Source organism: Apiospora hydei (assembly GCF_038363865.1).
Source record: "Apiospora hydei strain CBS 114990 chromosome Unknown utg000004l_segment0_segment0, whole genome shotgun sequence".
Lineage (NCBI taxonomy): Eukaryota > Fungi > Ascomycota > Sordariomycetes > Amphisphaeriales > Apiosporaceae > Apiospora > Apiospora hydei.
Window position 1 is genome coordinate 905338 of NW_027117363.1, and position 15177 is coordinate 920514.

Sequence of the window (15177 nt, forward strand, 5' to 3'; positions counted from 1 at the left end):
ATTCTGGGTGGTCTTCAGCCCAAGCGGGTCGCTCACGAGCCCACATCGCCCACGATCTAAGGAAAAGTACTTACTCGGGGGCTGATCTTCCACAACCGCTGCTAGATCAGATCGTACTTGCTTTATTCTGTGGAGATCTTCCGATATTTCACGGGCATCGCTGTCAGGATTGGGAGCCATGGCCGCAGTGACAAAACGGTCATGCTTCTCTGTGGCCCGGCGGAGATGCATCGTACTTTCCATCTGGAGCCTCTTTGGAACACATGACCACCTCGTTATGTGCATCTGAAGCTCTGGAATCACAGCATCTCCATCCGCGACCTGTCTAGATACACTCGTTTACATCTAGATCCCATTAGAACCTATATCAGCCTCTCTTTCTTTAGATTGTCACAGATAAGACCACATCTTCCACTCTCGGCCGTTCCTACAGATTCCGCCCTCAGTGTTGGACTAGTCGTACGTAGCAAAGCATCCATCACTCCAGCATAACGGGAACTGACTACATAAACAAGTAGGTAGTATGAAGGTGATCAACAACCTAGTGGACACCGGATACGCTCATTCATCTACATTGGCCATTCTCCTTCCAATCTTTTCTCAGAATTCGAACCCACTACGTGCCTCCTGCTTCGAACTGGTCATACAAAATGCTGGGCCACATCGAGGACTTGCCACGCATAGCCGTTCTTTCCTTGGAGATTTTGGCCGTGGCTATACCTCTCATAATCTTCGCCAACCTTGTGCGGCGTCTCTTCTCCAGAGCTTCGCTGCCGCCGAGCCTGCCATGGGTCGGCACAGGTCCCCACAGCGGCCCGCTTAGTCGTGCCCAGGCGAACCTAAAGAGCTTCTTTGGCCTCAAGACTCTACTTGACGAGGGCTACTACAAGGTAAGCGCATATCACTACATCCGAACCCTCCTACCTCATGGGATCACTATCTGATATCTTCCTTCGGTGCAGTACTCGAGGAACAACCAGGCCTACGTGCTGCCCTACTTCCTCAACGGGTACCAGGTGGTGCTTCCTCTATCCCAGATCGACTGGCTGCTCGCGCAGCCAGACTCGGCCCTCAGCCAGGAAGACGTCAACCGCCAGTTCCTCGAGTCGGACTACACGTTCCCACACCCGAGCTTCGTCAAGGACCCCGTCCACCCGGAGATCATCCGCCATGAGCTCACCAAGAAGCTGAACAGCTTCGCCGACGACGTCGTCGACGAGATGGAGCAGGCCCTGGCCGACAGCTGGGGCACCAACACCGACGAGTGGGTCGAGGTGAACGTGTACCAGACCCTGCTGCGCATAGTGGCGCGGCTCTCGACTCGTGTCTTTGTCGGGCTGCCCCTGTGTCGCGAGCCCGAGTTCCTCGAGGTTTGTGAGTCCTTCAATCGGAACGTCGCGCTTTCGGGCGCCTTCTTGAATCTCCTCCCGAGCTTTCTGAAACCGTAGGTTGTGCTTTTCGCATACACGACTGAACCCCCAACGCTGACATGCTCTTACTCTTGCATAGATTCCTGGCGCCGTTAGTGTCTAGTGCAGACTACCTTCGCTATAAGAAATGCTCTAGGTACATCCTACCGACTATAAAGGAGCGGTTGGGGATCCTGAAAAATAGGGAGAAGCTGCCGATGTTCGATCCAAGTCCTCCTGTAAGTCCACTCCCATTCGGTTCCCTCGGAAGATCTGGTATCCAAGTTCTAATACAGGGAATGATACCAGAGTGACTACATCCAATGGGCCATCGACCACGCCGTACAGAAGGGAGGCCTCGAGTCTAGAGAGCTCGAGTCACGCGTGATCGCGACCCGTTTCGCCATCCTCTGCTTCGCAGCCATCCAGTCATCCGTCATCACGCTGACCAACGCCGTATTCGACATCGCTTCGTCTCCGGACTGCGTCAGCTTTCTCGACACGATGCGGCGCGAGGTCTTGAACGAGACTGCTAGCGCTACCACCGCTGCTCCGTCGTGGTCGCGGGCGATGATGGCTCGCCTGACCCATGTAGACTCGGCGCTGCGCGAAAGCCTCCGGCTGAACGGCTTCATCGAGAGGGGTATTATGAAGATGGTCGTCGCGCCCGGGGGTGTCACGTTACCGGGTGGCTCGCACATCCCCCGGGGAACCAAGGTCGGCATCTCGGGCTGGAGCGTGCATCATGACAATGACATTTACTCCAAAGCGACAACCTACGACGCATTTCGGTTCGCGAAAGGCTCCGCCTCTGGCAAGAGTGACGGCAATGTCAACAACAAGCCGCAGGCCTTGATCAACACGAGCGATCACTTCATGGGGTTCAGCCATGGGTCGCATGCTTGGTAAGTTGCTCCCCCATGTCTTCAATCCTGTCGCAAATATCTATAATGTGCTCGTAGCTAGTATCATACATGCTAATCCCCTCAGCCCTGGGAGATTCTTCGCCGCGAACCAGATGAAGATTGCCTTGGGGCACATCGCATTACGGTACGAGATCGAGCCGATCCCTGAACGGCCCAAGAACCAATGGTTCTTTGGGCACATTGCACCTCCGCTTGGAAACACCCTGAGAGTGAGGCGGAGGAAGTCATAGTCTTGGGGTCGCATTCAGACTTAGATCATCACAGCATTTTACCTTAGATTGTTAGCAGAATTGATATCAACCTTCTTAGTCAACACTTTGGGATGATGCTGCGTTTGGCATTCTGCGTTGAGTAATGCGCAATTCGCTCCTGCTGTGTGTACGTGCTCTCAACTCCGACGGGACCTGCTTATGCTTGATTTCACTTACACGGAACTGGCAAGCACTACGCACTTGTATGAACGGCACACATGTCCCCTTCCTCGTCCATAGCTTTACCCGTACTCTTTCCTCTCTTGGATCCTCTTTCCATTGATTCTTGCAACGTCATCTGCCCAATTGTCTATTTGCTCTGCAGTGGACAGGACTCCCAGAGAACACGGCAACAGACAACAATTACCCAACTCTCCCATCACCAACATTCTATTCCGTCTTAGGGTCACAAAGCAACACCACGTGAACAAGTCATTTTTGGAATTCGCCCCATCTTGATACTACTCTCACAAGCAAGCATCCATTCGTCGTTTCGTTCTGCAACAATGTCTGAGCAACAGGAACCGAAAGCCTGGGCAACGCCTGAGAAAAAGGAATCGTTAGCTTCAATCATGTCTGAGCAACAGATAGAGAAAGACGCCCAAGGCTATTCCCCGGCCACCATAGCGGACCGCACCTCCCGAACCGTGGACTCGGACGCGAGCTTCCTGAAACCCTACCTCAAGCCCTCGGACCGGATCCTGGACGTCGGCTGCGGTCCGGGCACCATCACGTGCGGGTTTAGCAGGCTCGTCGACTCGACCAAGGGCGGCCACGTGATCGGCATCGACAGCTCGAAGGAGACGATCCAGCGGGCGCGGGAGCTGGCGCGGACCGCGGTGCCCGCGACCATCCAGCTGGGCAACGGCAACGGCCACATCACGAGCGCGAGCTTCGGCAACGGCGCGACCATCCAGTTCCAGAAGGAGGACAAGCTCGACCGCCTGCGTTTTGTTGATGGCGCGTTCAGCGTCGTCCACGCGAACCAGCTGTTCGCGCACCTGCCGACGGCGTGGCACCGCACCTCGGCCCTCCGGGAGATGCGCCGCGTGCTCAAGCCGGGCGGCCTGCTGGCCACGTGCGACGTGGCCGAGCTGCACTTCTACCCGCCCCGCTGCGAGATCGACGGGGTCTGGGCCGCCAACATGGCGCACCTGCTGAGCCGGCGGCAGGAGGACGCGTGCCTGCCCGGCGGGCACATGCCGGGCCTGTTCCGGGCGGCGGGGTTCGGGAAGCCCTGGATCGAGGTCAAGAAGGAAGGGGACGAGGGAGACGATATCTACGGCAACGGCAAGGGTCGCGCGGCTGCCTACACCAAGATCAGCGAGGACGGCGGTAAGATGGTCGTGGGGGCCGGGGCGACGGTCCACTCGGGACGCGAGGATGTCAAGTGGTTCGCCGACTCCGTCATCGGCCGGCTGCAGCCGGGCGACACGTTTCGGGAGAGCTGGCGGAGGGCCGGGATCACGGACGATGAGGTGGAGAGGACGTGCAGAGCGCTCGAGGATTGGGGGAATGATGAGGATGCTTGGTACGTGGCTCTGCAGGTCGAGATTCTTGCTTGGAAGTGAGTGAGATGATTCAATGCATTGGCGCCCCTTTTACTTTGCATAGATAGATAGATCCCTTCTTTAGGTACACCGCGTACGCTGATTTCCTCCCCCTTTTGGAGGACAAGAATCACACTGAAAATACATACCTACCTCTTTGGTAGCAAGAGCTATCAAGTTATCAGGGTCTTCCCCCAAGTCAGTGAATGCATGTTCAAGTCCAACTTCGAGGATGCTTCTCCTCGAGGGTCCTTTTCACGGTCAAATTTGCGTCGATGATAAATGGAATGAGGCCTCTGGTAAAAAGGGCAGGCACTCCCCCACAAGTGAGAGGTCGAAGGTGTCTCCTGCCAACTTAAATCATGCTGGAGAGGAGCACTTTCCCACTGAACAAGCACGAGTTAGCCCGTCGCTGCCTCAGGAACCGACCAACTTGCCAACTTCCAATGGCTCAATTGAAATCAATGGAGTTGATTGATGACTCCAAACCCAGAAACCCATCGTCCATCTCACGCCCTTTCTCACAATACCATTAGCAAGTGTACGGCATGAGATGTTCCACTTCGAACCAAAAGGTTTGCAACCAGTGCGCCGGCGCTAAAGCCAAGTGCATCAACAGCACGGGCTCGGAGAGCTGCGCGAGGTGCAAACAGAGTCGTTTCATTTGCATCTACCCCGATGATGCCTCAACTCTGCCACCCAAGATCTCAACACTGCTACCAACATCGGCACGTCGACATACTCGCCCAACGCTTGATGATCCGATTGCAAAACCCGCGTTACCCACGTTGCCCGTATCGCCGGCGTCGCCCACGTCATCCACATTGCCTGCGTCGCCCACGTCGCCCGCGAGGACTGTCGTTGCGTCTGACGTTGGGAGCAGTGGCCAAGATGCACAGGACAGTCTGGACTTCAGCGGACTGGACCTCATGTGCCCCATCAGCGTGAACGACATCGCTACGAGATGGCTCCATCCCTACGTGCCTGTTCCCGGACAGATCCCCAAGGAATATCACCCCGGAATCTTCGACTTGATCTTCCGGGTACTCAAATCATACGCGAACGGGACCGTCAGCGGATCCAAGCATCCCCCTTCATCCATGCAATGCAACTGCAGGTACCGGTGCCGAGTCAGACACTTGTCAACTGTTTCAATATTGCCCGTGAATGTGACAACCCGCGCTCCGGGGACGAACATACTGCCGCCGAGATCTTGCAGAAAGAAATGTCCAAGATCAGCGAGCTGGCGGCGTCGGCCTTTACTGACATCGACATCCTGGCCACCTTCCAAGCTTACTTGATCTACACTCTGATCACATTCTTCCGTCTAAACCAAGGCGGAAACATGTCATTCCTCCGTCAAGCCAAGATGCATCTTCAAGACCTGACCTGCATAACCTCACATCAGGGTCTCATCTGCTCGGCAGATCCGCAACATGCCCGACCAAGCTGGGAGGCCTGGCTAGTCGCGGAAGCAAAGCGGCGGACCCTGTATGTTCTATATCTTTTCGACACCGTCCTCTCCCGGCAAGAAGGCCTACCGAACTTCCTGGAAACCGAGTTATACGGACTGCCGGCACCCTCGAGCAAGTCCTTGTGGGAAGCCAAGACCCGACGGGAGTGGGAGCAGAAGTACAACGATCACCTGGCACAATGGCCTGAGGGAAACCTGTGTATTGATGAGCTCTGGCCGACGCCGCGCGACCTTGACGAAGCTAGCATCACGCAGAGGCGCGCTAGAGTCGATCAATGGCTCGTAGACGTGGACGAGTTCGGCATGATGATCTATACTGTGACGAGTTGCACGACAGTATACACTGTTACGAGTTGCACACATGGAGGATAGACATGATGGAATCTCGGTAAATATTGGGCATTCGAATTGATTCAAGCAGCCACTTGAGAAGTATGCTACAGTTTCCTTATGCCACAGCATATGATGTACGCCGAGATGCTGAGTCTTATCCAGTTTGGAATTCAATACAGCGATCTGCCGATATTGGGATGACACTACATGCAGTTCAAACCGGTCATACAGCACCATGCGCTTTTCTCCAGGTCCTGGCTATACTCTCCCAGTATTTTTGCGGATGATGCCTCATATGATCGACATGGCCTGAGCCCTCGAAAAGCTTCGTGTCGGCGTGGTAGCCTAGTTTACTGGCGTGCTCGACATGTTCCTCGATGTCTTCCCATCCAATGATATCGTCCTCCTTGGAATACAGATACAGGCGCCTTGGCCCGTGGTATTCATCGACAACCTTGCTATCTTTGGCTGCTAGGGCCGGCACAGGAACCATCTCATGGCGGTTTACCGCCTCGCGACTCCAGGCGCCGGCATGATGCCGCCTTAGGATGAATTCCCACAACTTATGCACCCACAGGAATACGTAGAACACAGCCTGCAGCATCGCCTGTGGCACCCAGCGGGGCAGCGACCGACTCATACCGATGGCCATGGCCCGCGACCAACGCCCTACTTGCTGGTGGAACACAACGCCACCTGGCACCGAGTCCAACACCATGACACGGTGCGGCAACGGTGTCCCATATCGTGCCAAGTGAGCGTTGAGCGTCGACGCCAGATTGATGCCGCCCGCATTTGACATGGCGTGGAGCAGCACGCGGGGCGGCTTCTTTTGCTGCGTTTGATCCTTGTCGGAGAAAGCCGCGTCGATGACGGGCATTATGCCCTCTGTCCGCTCGTGCAGTGGCTGGTAGGCTGCTTTGAAGGTCGTCGCCAAAACCGCAATTATTGTGGCCCGCGGAAACAGCGCCCGGTACCCTTCGATGTACTTGGAGACATTTCGAGGACGGCCGTCGCCCCAGCCGTAGATAATGATAATATCAGGGGAGGATTCATCATCCCCACCTTTCGCGGCGGTGTTGTCATTGCGATCGGAGTGATGGATGTAAATCTGGTCCGATATCTTTGTGAAGCCCGGGAAGGGGCTGCTATTGGTGGTGTTGGTTGTGTGACCCATTTTGTGCGACGGGTAGCGGGTGGGAGCGGGCTGGACGTCCCGGTGAGTTGGTATCACACAACCTTACACTTGGATCATGCGGGGTGGCGATGCAAACGTGACAGCAACACTTGGTGGTACTGACTTGCCTTTTACAGATGTGCTATACGGACAGCTTAATACGATGAACAGAAGACAGCATCATTTGTCACATGCATATCGACAGCAACAGTCCCACTCTGTCCCTCGGGACCGGTTGTTAGGGCCATCAACATATTTGTTGTTGGGACTTTTCTGACGACAGTAGCAGCTTGTCAACCGAGTTCGACAGTCGTGATTGGCAGCGCTGCCCACTAAGGTATGGATCCCACGAAGACCCCTAATTCGGAATTTACTAGCCGCATGGCCCTGGTACAGCTAAAGAGAGACCGCACTCTACTGTGTCTGGAATGCCAAGAGCCAAGGACGAAAATTACCATCTCCAGAAAATGAAACCCCGTCTCCTACTCTGCCTGAAGCCAGCGCGTGTAATAACAATCGCCGACGGCATTTACCTCGCATCAAATGCTGGCATCACAACCGTCCACAGCCGGCTACTTGGTGGAAACCAAGTTTTGCTGGCCAAATGACATCAGCTGTCCATTCAAGCGGGCGAGGAAGAGTGTCTCAGCAACCGGCGCACTGGTGACCTGAGAAAATGGGGTCGAGTGCGACAACTGATGCCAAAGTTGACATTCTAGGCCAGCTGCACGCAACCTTCGAGGGGTGATGCAGCGTACTCAAGTCGATTAACATTCCGAGATCTCGTGAGATATGCTCGGGGGCGGCCGTTGGTGCGACACGCAGGATAGAGTTAAGCTTTAAGTTTGGGTGTCATCCCGTTTCAAGGAACCAGTTTTTCTGTCAACTCAATAATAGGGCTCGTCATTGACAGCTGCTGTAAGCTGTCTCCGAAGTCACGATGCGTGCTTATTATTTGTTACTTTAAATTTGCCGCAATGGAGAGAACACGTTAAAAGTCACAGGACCTGTCATTTCTACGGAATGGCAATTTCTTCTCAGTCAATTCAATCTAAGATGAAATGAACCTGCCCATCGATCTCAGTGGTCTGTGACCCGGTTCGCGTGACCATCTCGCACTGCCACTATTGCAGCTATTACAATTACAGCTCTGGCACATCGCCAAACCAGCAGCAACAAACCTTCTGTCACCCTTTCCATCTTCTCGATATCCAGAAAGAAAAGGAAGAAAAATGACACCTAATTGCGAAAACGAGTGCAGGAGCGACCGTTACGTCTCCGTCTCCGATCTGCCCAGACTGCAGAGAGCCGGCCACCTCGAGATCGAGCTGCATTATCTCAAGCTGCACGTCAAGTGCTACTGCAGGAAAGCCGCCAGACTGATGAAACCTCGTCATTGAAGGAGTCAGAGCCATTCAGCAGGGATATTCTACTGCGGCTTCACCACACTCATCCTACGCCATCACTCGCTAGTATCCCACTGCTACCGATGGGCTGCCAGCAATACACGCTGCACGTGATATACCGTTTCGATTACCGTAACGAGCAATCGCGTGAAACACCCATCCTACCTCATCCAAATGGTCACACCTACGCTTGGACATGACGCTGTGCCGCTGTTTGATACGGCGGGTTTGAGTAGCCGGCGGCATACCGACGTACACTCACACAACTCATCTTGTGAGCTTGTGATATCATAGGCAAGCATCACTCCACAATTTGCCGAAATGCACCCACTACCGGGTCGCTCGAGTTCGGATGGGAGAAAACCACGGTCACCCACTCATATCAGTCCATTCCCCCATTCTTCTTCGGGTCCCCCGTGTTGCAGGACATGCGGGTGTCGAAGCCACTACTTCTTCATACTGTGGCTGACACCCCGGGAAGATCACCCAACCCCGTGACTGGATTGGACCACGTCCCCCTTCATCTACATCGGCACTTTGAACGGACATATTTCTCCCGTCCTTAAATGCAGGCCATTTGATTTCACTTATCGAGACGAGCAGGACTGAGGAGGAGTCCGACTACGAGACGAGGGGTTGTTGTTGAGAGGGGAGCTTTGCCGGGAGCAATATGCATCTACCATTGGGGGATATCAGCCCTTCGCAGCACTTCATGCCAAACTGGCATACCACTTTATTAATAACTAATGAGACCTCATGGCTTTTCGCCAAACTTCCAATTTGCGTGGCCATGTCTACTCGTGTGAAACGGTCTTGATGTGTTAATGTGATGCAATTGCCATGTATTGTCTCATGGAAATCCACGCATATCTGCACTGCATTTCTGCGCCCACTGGCTAACCAATCCGTCCTTCTCTAACTAGGTTCAGTTCCCCTTCCCTTTGCCCTTCCACTTCCCCGGCGGCGTCGTGCCTGTCCCCTTCTTCCGCCCCGCCTCCTGGTAATCCCGCCACGCCGCAAACATGAGCAGCGCAAACGCCTGCGCCTCGGGCGACTCCGTCCCCGGCGTGCGGTCGCCCCAGTTGAGCGGGTTGATGACGGGCGAGAGCAGGCCCTGCGCGTTGACGCGCGAGACGATCTCGGGCCGCTTGGCGTCGGCCCACTCAACGTATTTTCCCTTGCTGATGCTGTCACTGCCTCCGTTCTTCTCGTCGTCGCCGACACCGCCGCCGAACTCGTCGGGCGCCAGCACCGCCAGCCGGTACACCGTCACCGTCAGCAGCGTCGTGCCCGACAGCTCGCCGAACCAGGTCGTGTCGTTGAGGTAATTGCGCAGCAGCGGCTCGTTAGGTTCCGCGGCATCGAGAGCGATGGCGGCATCGAGGATGTCGCGCACGATGGCCTTGACGGTCTGGATCCCGGCGTCGAGATCCTTGGACTGCTTTTTTCGTCTTGGTGCTGTTGCCGTTTGGGAACTTGAGCGCCGTCGCCAGCACCCGCGTCATGCCCGCGGCCGCCCACGCGTTCCCCGTGCTCCAGATGCCCAGGTCCTGCGTCTCGGGGCCGATGATGTGGTGCCAAAGCCTGCCCGCCGCGAGGGAGTCGTTTTTGCCACTACTATCATGAGGAACGCCCAGGACGTCGCGGTACAAGGAGCACTGCCGCAGCACCTCGGCCAGCAGGCCCGCGTCGGTCGTCTGGACGGCCCAGTAGGCGAGGGCGGGCGGCGCCATGTAGACGAAGTCGGCCCAGAGTTCCGCGACGGCCTCGCGGTGGCTGATGGCGCCGTTGGGCCAGCGCGGCACCGCGGTCAGGAGATGGTCCATCTGGCGGCCCGCGGCGGCCAGGTACGCGGGCTGGGTCTGGCCAATCAGGATGGCCGAGACGCCCAGGGAGGCGGGATCGCCGGCGGCGCCTGTGGGGTTGGGTTGGGGAGTCAGCATGTGAGAAGCTTGTGTACTCTTCTGATCAATCAACTGATGATGTTGATAGGCGGGCAGTTCACCCGAATGAAAGAGATGGGGGCAGGGAATAAGCACTTCAGCTATTCCCACCACTTTGAGGCGAAAGCACGATCACGAACAGGACACACTCGCGCAATAAGAACAAAGACACCAATGGAGCAAGAAGACCAACAACTCACCATCACCATCGACAAGCGTACTCTGGTTCGTCCAGATATGGGGCTTCGCGTAGGCAAGCGATTGCACGTCGTCGACCTGGAGCACGGGCACTTTGCCGTTGGGGAACGGGTCGGGGCCAAAGACGGAGTACTGCGGATGATGCCACTCAAGCAGAGCTTCAGCAAAGGTACCGTACTCCCAGCTGTGTGTAGCCAAGCGCTGGCCTTGCGCGATAACGTTATTGATCAGGTCTGCCGACATGTTGAACTGGTTGGTGGTCGGTTGCCTGGTTGCTACTGGTCCGGTAGAGAACATTGATTGGCCGCCGTTTGGACCGCTCAGGTGCAAAGTACTTTTGTCGGAAACTGACCTGACTGCGGCAGCCTTCGATTATCTCGGTCAGGGGTCGCAACGTTCCTTATGCGAGCGTCTCGCCTCGATCTTCATGCATCAGGGTGTCAAAGGTCCAAGGCGCGTTATGTAGTAGTAGTCTCGGATATCCGAGGCTGACAACTCCTTGCCACTCACCTGGTCAGAAGTGCACTTTCCGTCCGCCATCCCAGATTCCAGCCGGCTCACGAAGGAATTGAACCCCAGTATGGACCGCGTGCCGGCGACAGGTGTGTGTGGGTGTGCGTGCGTGCAAAAATAGACCACATGCGGGGTTGGCGCCTGAACCGATGAGACTGCTTCAGCATAGTAATTTCCGTCGCTTCATCAAGAGAGTATTAGAAATCCCTAGCTGAAGAATTGGGAAGGTGAAGCTGCTGTACATCGAGGTTCCACAGCCGATGCTGACATGCAGCTCCGGCAGGTTAGTGTGAGCAGGGGCGCCTTTCCAAGACATCGCTATGCGAGTTCTAATGCAAGTTGCTGACGAATGAATGCAGGCAATCATGGGCTGTTCCGGTGGTCTCATTCGCAGCGACGCGTTCCGCGCCTGCACAATAAGCAGCCCGTCAGCATGTCTATTGAATTGTACTTTTCGAATAGGACCGAGACCGTGGCTGCATAGCGATGACTCGTTGTCAGTCTGCTTCTGGGAGACAAGTGAAGTCACACTGCAGGCAACGCCTTTGCTTTTCGCCTCAAATGAACTTTCTTCCTCTTATGCCCAGTTTATACAGACTTAACATGTTCGGGACGATTCAATGTGGCGTTTTCCTGCATTATCTTGACCGTCCTCCTTTTCGTGATGTCTAATAATAGAGCGGGTATGTGATCATTGATGATGTTAGACCCCTTCGCATCAGCCGTGTGAACCATCCATCCTTTCTGAGGTCTATTGGGCCTGTAGTGTGATCTTGCACCTGTAGCTGCACGCAATGAAGTATCGACCATCATTAGTAAAAGCACCAAATATAGCAATCAATCCACGAACGATTCGTTCACGTCGGAGAGTTCTCTTCACCCCGTTTCCGAGAAAGCCACATGCAATTAATACCCTTCAACCGCCATGATTTCCCCATTTTGGCGTGTGCAACCCCCCATGTTGCGCCCCTTGGTGATCATATCCCGCCTCGTGATAGAAGGCGCTCTCTTCATTCCACGGCCTCGCGAAGCGGCTCTCAGGCAACTCTGCCAGTCTCTGCTCCCCGGGCAGTTCGTTGACGGCGCTCGTTCCAGCAAGTTCTGACGTTGGCGTGTTGGGTGAATGAGGGGTGTACTGCGGATCACCGATTGCTGGAGGCACTGCCGTGGCAAATTGCGTTGTTTCTGGCTTGGTGTCATCGCGGGCAGCCAGCTCTGGCGTCGGTTGGCCCTGCCGCAGCCGCCTTCTTCGCCAACAGTAAAGGACTGTTACTGCAATGGCGAGAAACGCAACTCCACCAACAGTGCCACCAACGATCGCGCCGACGCTGGTCGAGCTCGATCCGCCATCCGAATTGTCGACTCGTGGTGTTGCGCTATTATTGTCGCTCGGTACATGGTATGGTGCAGACTGGTTGCTGGTGCCGGTGAAGAGGTTCGCGATTTGAAACGAGGTCCAACCTCCACTGGGCAGGAGTTTCGTGGCCTCTCCCCTGGGTCCGCCACCGATTACCGCTGAAATTTCCGGGGTAACCTCGTACGGTGGCTTATGGGCATCGAATACGCTCCCCAAGCATTCGTCGATAGGTCTAGTATAGCTACCCCCATCCATTCCCAGTCACAGTTTCCTGTAATATCTGTGCTGTTGATGCCCCCGACCGTAATCATCTGCCGACCTCCAACGAGATGACAGTCGTGTCCTAGGCGAGGTAAGACGCCCTCATAGATCTAGAGGGCAATAGTAGTCAGATCGAGGACTCTTCTGGAGGTCATTGGAAGCAAGCAAGATGCAAGAAATCGCCATGGACTTGGACTGCGCAATACACACCTTGATCCATATGAATGATGGGAGACTGAGAACCCATATGTCGTCATAGTAGGCGCTCTTGGTGTGATCCCAACCTGGAAAGATCAGCACAAGCCTTTGGGTCAAAACACGGGTAACACACCTCCATAAAGAAATATGTTGAAGCTGGAGTCATCAGGTGCAGACACTGAGACTACACAGAAGTCGACTCGTGGTAGTGGGGCAGCGCCTGTAATGGTCTGGGACATCCAGCCATTCGCCGCATTCGAAGTACCGATAGTAGCGACATCGAAGATGCTCACCTGGTTCATACTGACTAAGTATCTGTCAGAAAAGGTACAGTGGAAGCATGAGGGTAACTGATTTACCTAGAGTCGGTGACTGCTGGCTGCCAGTGGCACCTCCGACGGTTACCAACACACCCTTTTGACCGATTTGAGGTATGTAGACCATTCCACCCCGTACTCTAGGAGAACCATCGCCGAGAGTATTTGTTGAGATATTCGTAGCCTTTGTTGGAACATCATCAGTTACGCATAGCCTGAAATTGGCGGAGGAGCCTCCTACCGTTTGCTTCTGTAGATCCAGCGCTATCATTCCTGCCAAATTGGTCTGGGGAGTGTTTGCGCTGGCAGTGATCGCCGACGACATGTTCGAGATCATTCCGTTAAGATAGAACGCCATGCCTTGTTCGGGAGCTTCGGCGAAAGCTCCCCAGCTCGGACGCTGCGGCGCGGCCAGCGAAACGTCGTATTGAGTCCACCCATGCGTCTGGGTATTGAATCCCCATCTGGGCATAGCTGTTAGCAAAGTCATGGCAATCGTAAGGGTGGCACATTACAAGGCATATTGGTTTGTCGTCGGCGCTTGGTAATCAATGAACGAAGTGTTGAGGGCGGAAGTCACACCGCCGTAGAGATATATCTGAGGGTCGTTGGGCGGACCGTGGAAGAGAGCTCCTGAACCGACTTTTGGGACGTAGTTTGATGTCCCTTCGGCGACGGTCTTGTTGATGACAACTTCACTGATGTTCTTTTTCCAGTCCCATGATTTGGTCATGTCAATCGCAATGACATAGTTGTCTTCAAACCCCGTTAGCAGGCGCCATAGGCAGCGGTGACACGAGATACTTGAGTACTAACTTTGACCCAGGGTGATGGGGCCTGTGTAGTTCAGTCGGTCGTCGTGGGCAGCCGGCTTGAATCTAATTAGTCACGGTCCTAATGCTACCTCTTTATTCACAGGGAATGAGATAGGCCACGTACGTTGTCGAATTGTGAGCGATCCGAGAAGGACGCCTGTCCGCCATCAATGTACAAGATGCCGTTCTTCACTTGGCTCTGGTGATACCATCGACTGTTTCACGACCACAGTCAGCTCTAGCCAACGATGCAAAACTGCCAAAGAAGGGACCGAGTGAGGGAAACCGGGTTGAACAGGCGGGGCAAGACTTTCTCGAGGCCGAAGTGTTGATTGTCATACCTGCAGAATTGGTTGACGGGATCCAGCCCCATTGCCGAAGTCAGTGGAACGCCGAGTGTCCAGACTGTCGGCACTAGAGACAATATAGCCAGCTGCAACAATATCATGTTGTCTTTGCGCAGCTACCTGGCATATCTGCGTATTGTTTTTTTCGTTCTCATTCTCTCCGAAAAGAAGAAAGTTGATGGGAAAGTGGGAGAAGTAGGTAAGCAGACAGAGAGTCACCCCACCCAAGGCAGCGTTGGTAAGACCCTTATACAGCGACAGCCTGTTTCCATGCATGTCCAAGTCGTGTAGGTGAAACCCCATGCAGCGGGCGACTGGGCTTCCAGAACCCCATTGTACCACATACCACTGTGAGGTTCTGCGTGTGTGACGCACCCAAATGCCGGTCTAGGTACGGTTCATCCCATGCGCCAAGCTTCAGCTGAGCTGGAGGAGGGTGTCGGATACGAGGGGCGAGAGACGGGACCGGGAAATCTGACAAAGACATTTCGGCCGTCGTGGCAGTGGGCTTCTCTGCTTCTGGGTGCGGCGAGTGCACTTGAGCGACTTCCCACCAGTCTACTGGCTGGTTTGCGAGAGTGAAAGGTCCCAAGTGACTGGAGGGATCTGCGTCCAACGTTGGATTTCGGATGGTAGTGAGTCAGCCGCCACATTGAGCTGACCGGTTGTCGTTGGCGATAAATGTAAGTTGTTTCCGTCCGA

The 15177-nt window shown here is 54.8% G+C and overlaps 6 protein-coding genes across 6 annotated transcripts; 3 read left to right on the forward strand and 3 right to left on the reverse strand.

The window, feature by feature from the left end:
* Positions 1–650: 650 nt before the first annotated feature.
* On the forward strand, positions 651–2565 carry PG997_002801 (P450 monooxygenase; the record flags this gene model as incomplete). The annotated part of the gene is made up of 5 exons (XM_066807116.1): positions 651–890; positions 963–1444; positions 1510–1648; positions 1719–2314; positions 2400–2565. The coding sequence occupies 5 exons, from the start codon at positions 651–653 to the stop codon at positions 2563–2565; spliced, it is 1623 nt and encodes a 540-aa protein (XP_066670734.1).
* A 593-nt stretch (positions 2566–3158) lies between these two features.
* Positions 3159–4157, forward strand: PG997_002802 (uncharacterized protein; the record flags this gene model as incomplete). The annotated part of the gene is made up of 1 exon (XM_066807117.1): positions 3159–4157. One exon carries the CDS (start codon positions 3159–3161, stop codon positions 4155–4157), a length of 999 nt encoding a protein of 332 aa, XP_066670735.1.
* A 908-nt stretch (positions 4158–5065) lies between these two features.
* PG997_002803 (MFS general substrate transporter) lies at positions 5066–5982 on the forward strand (the record flags this gene model as incomplete). Its single annotated transcript, XM_066807118.1, has 2 exons — positions 5066–5206; positions 5254–5982. The coding sequence occupies 2 exons, from the start codon at positions 5066–5068 to the stop codon at positions 5980–5982; spliced, it is 870 nt and encodes a 289-aa protein (XP_066670736.1).
* A 184-nt stretch (positions 5983–6166) lies between these two features.
* On the reverse strand, positions 6167–7120 carry PG997_002804 (uncharacterized protein; the record flags this gene model as incomplete). Its single annotated transcript, XM_066807119.1, has 1 exon — positions 6167–7120. The coding sequence occupies one exon, from the start codon at positions 7118–7120 to the stop codon at positions 6167–6169; it is 954 nt and encodes a 317-aa protein (XP_066670737.1).
* A 2331-nt stretch (positions 7121–9451) lies between these two features.
* Positions 9452–10910, reverse strand: PG997_002805 (uncharacterized protein; the record flags this gene model as incomplete). The annotated part of the gene is made up of 3 exons (XM_066807120.1): positions 9452–9958; positions 10023–10441; positions 10670–10910. 3 exons carry the CDS (start codon positions 10908–10910, stop codon positions 9452–9454), a joined length of 1167 nt encoding a protein of 388 aa, XP_066670738.1.
* Positions 10911–13824: 2914 nt separating this feature from the next.
* PG997_002806 (uncharacterized protein) lies at positions 13825–14046 on the reverse strand (the record flags this gene model as incomplete). Its single annotated transcript, XM_066807121.1, has 1 exon — positions 13825–14046. One exon carries the CDS (start codon positions 14044–14046, stop codon positions 13825–13827), a length of 222 nt encoding a protein of 73 aa, XP_066670739.1.
* Positions 14047–15177: the final 1131 nt, after the last annotated feature.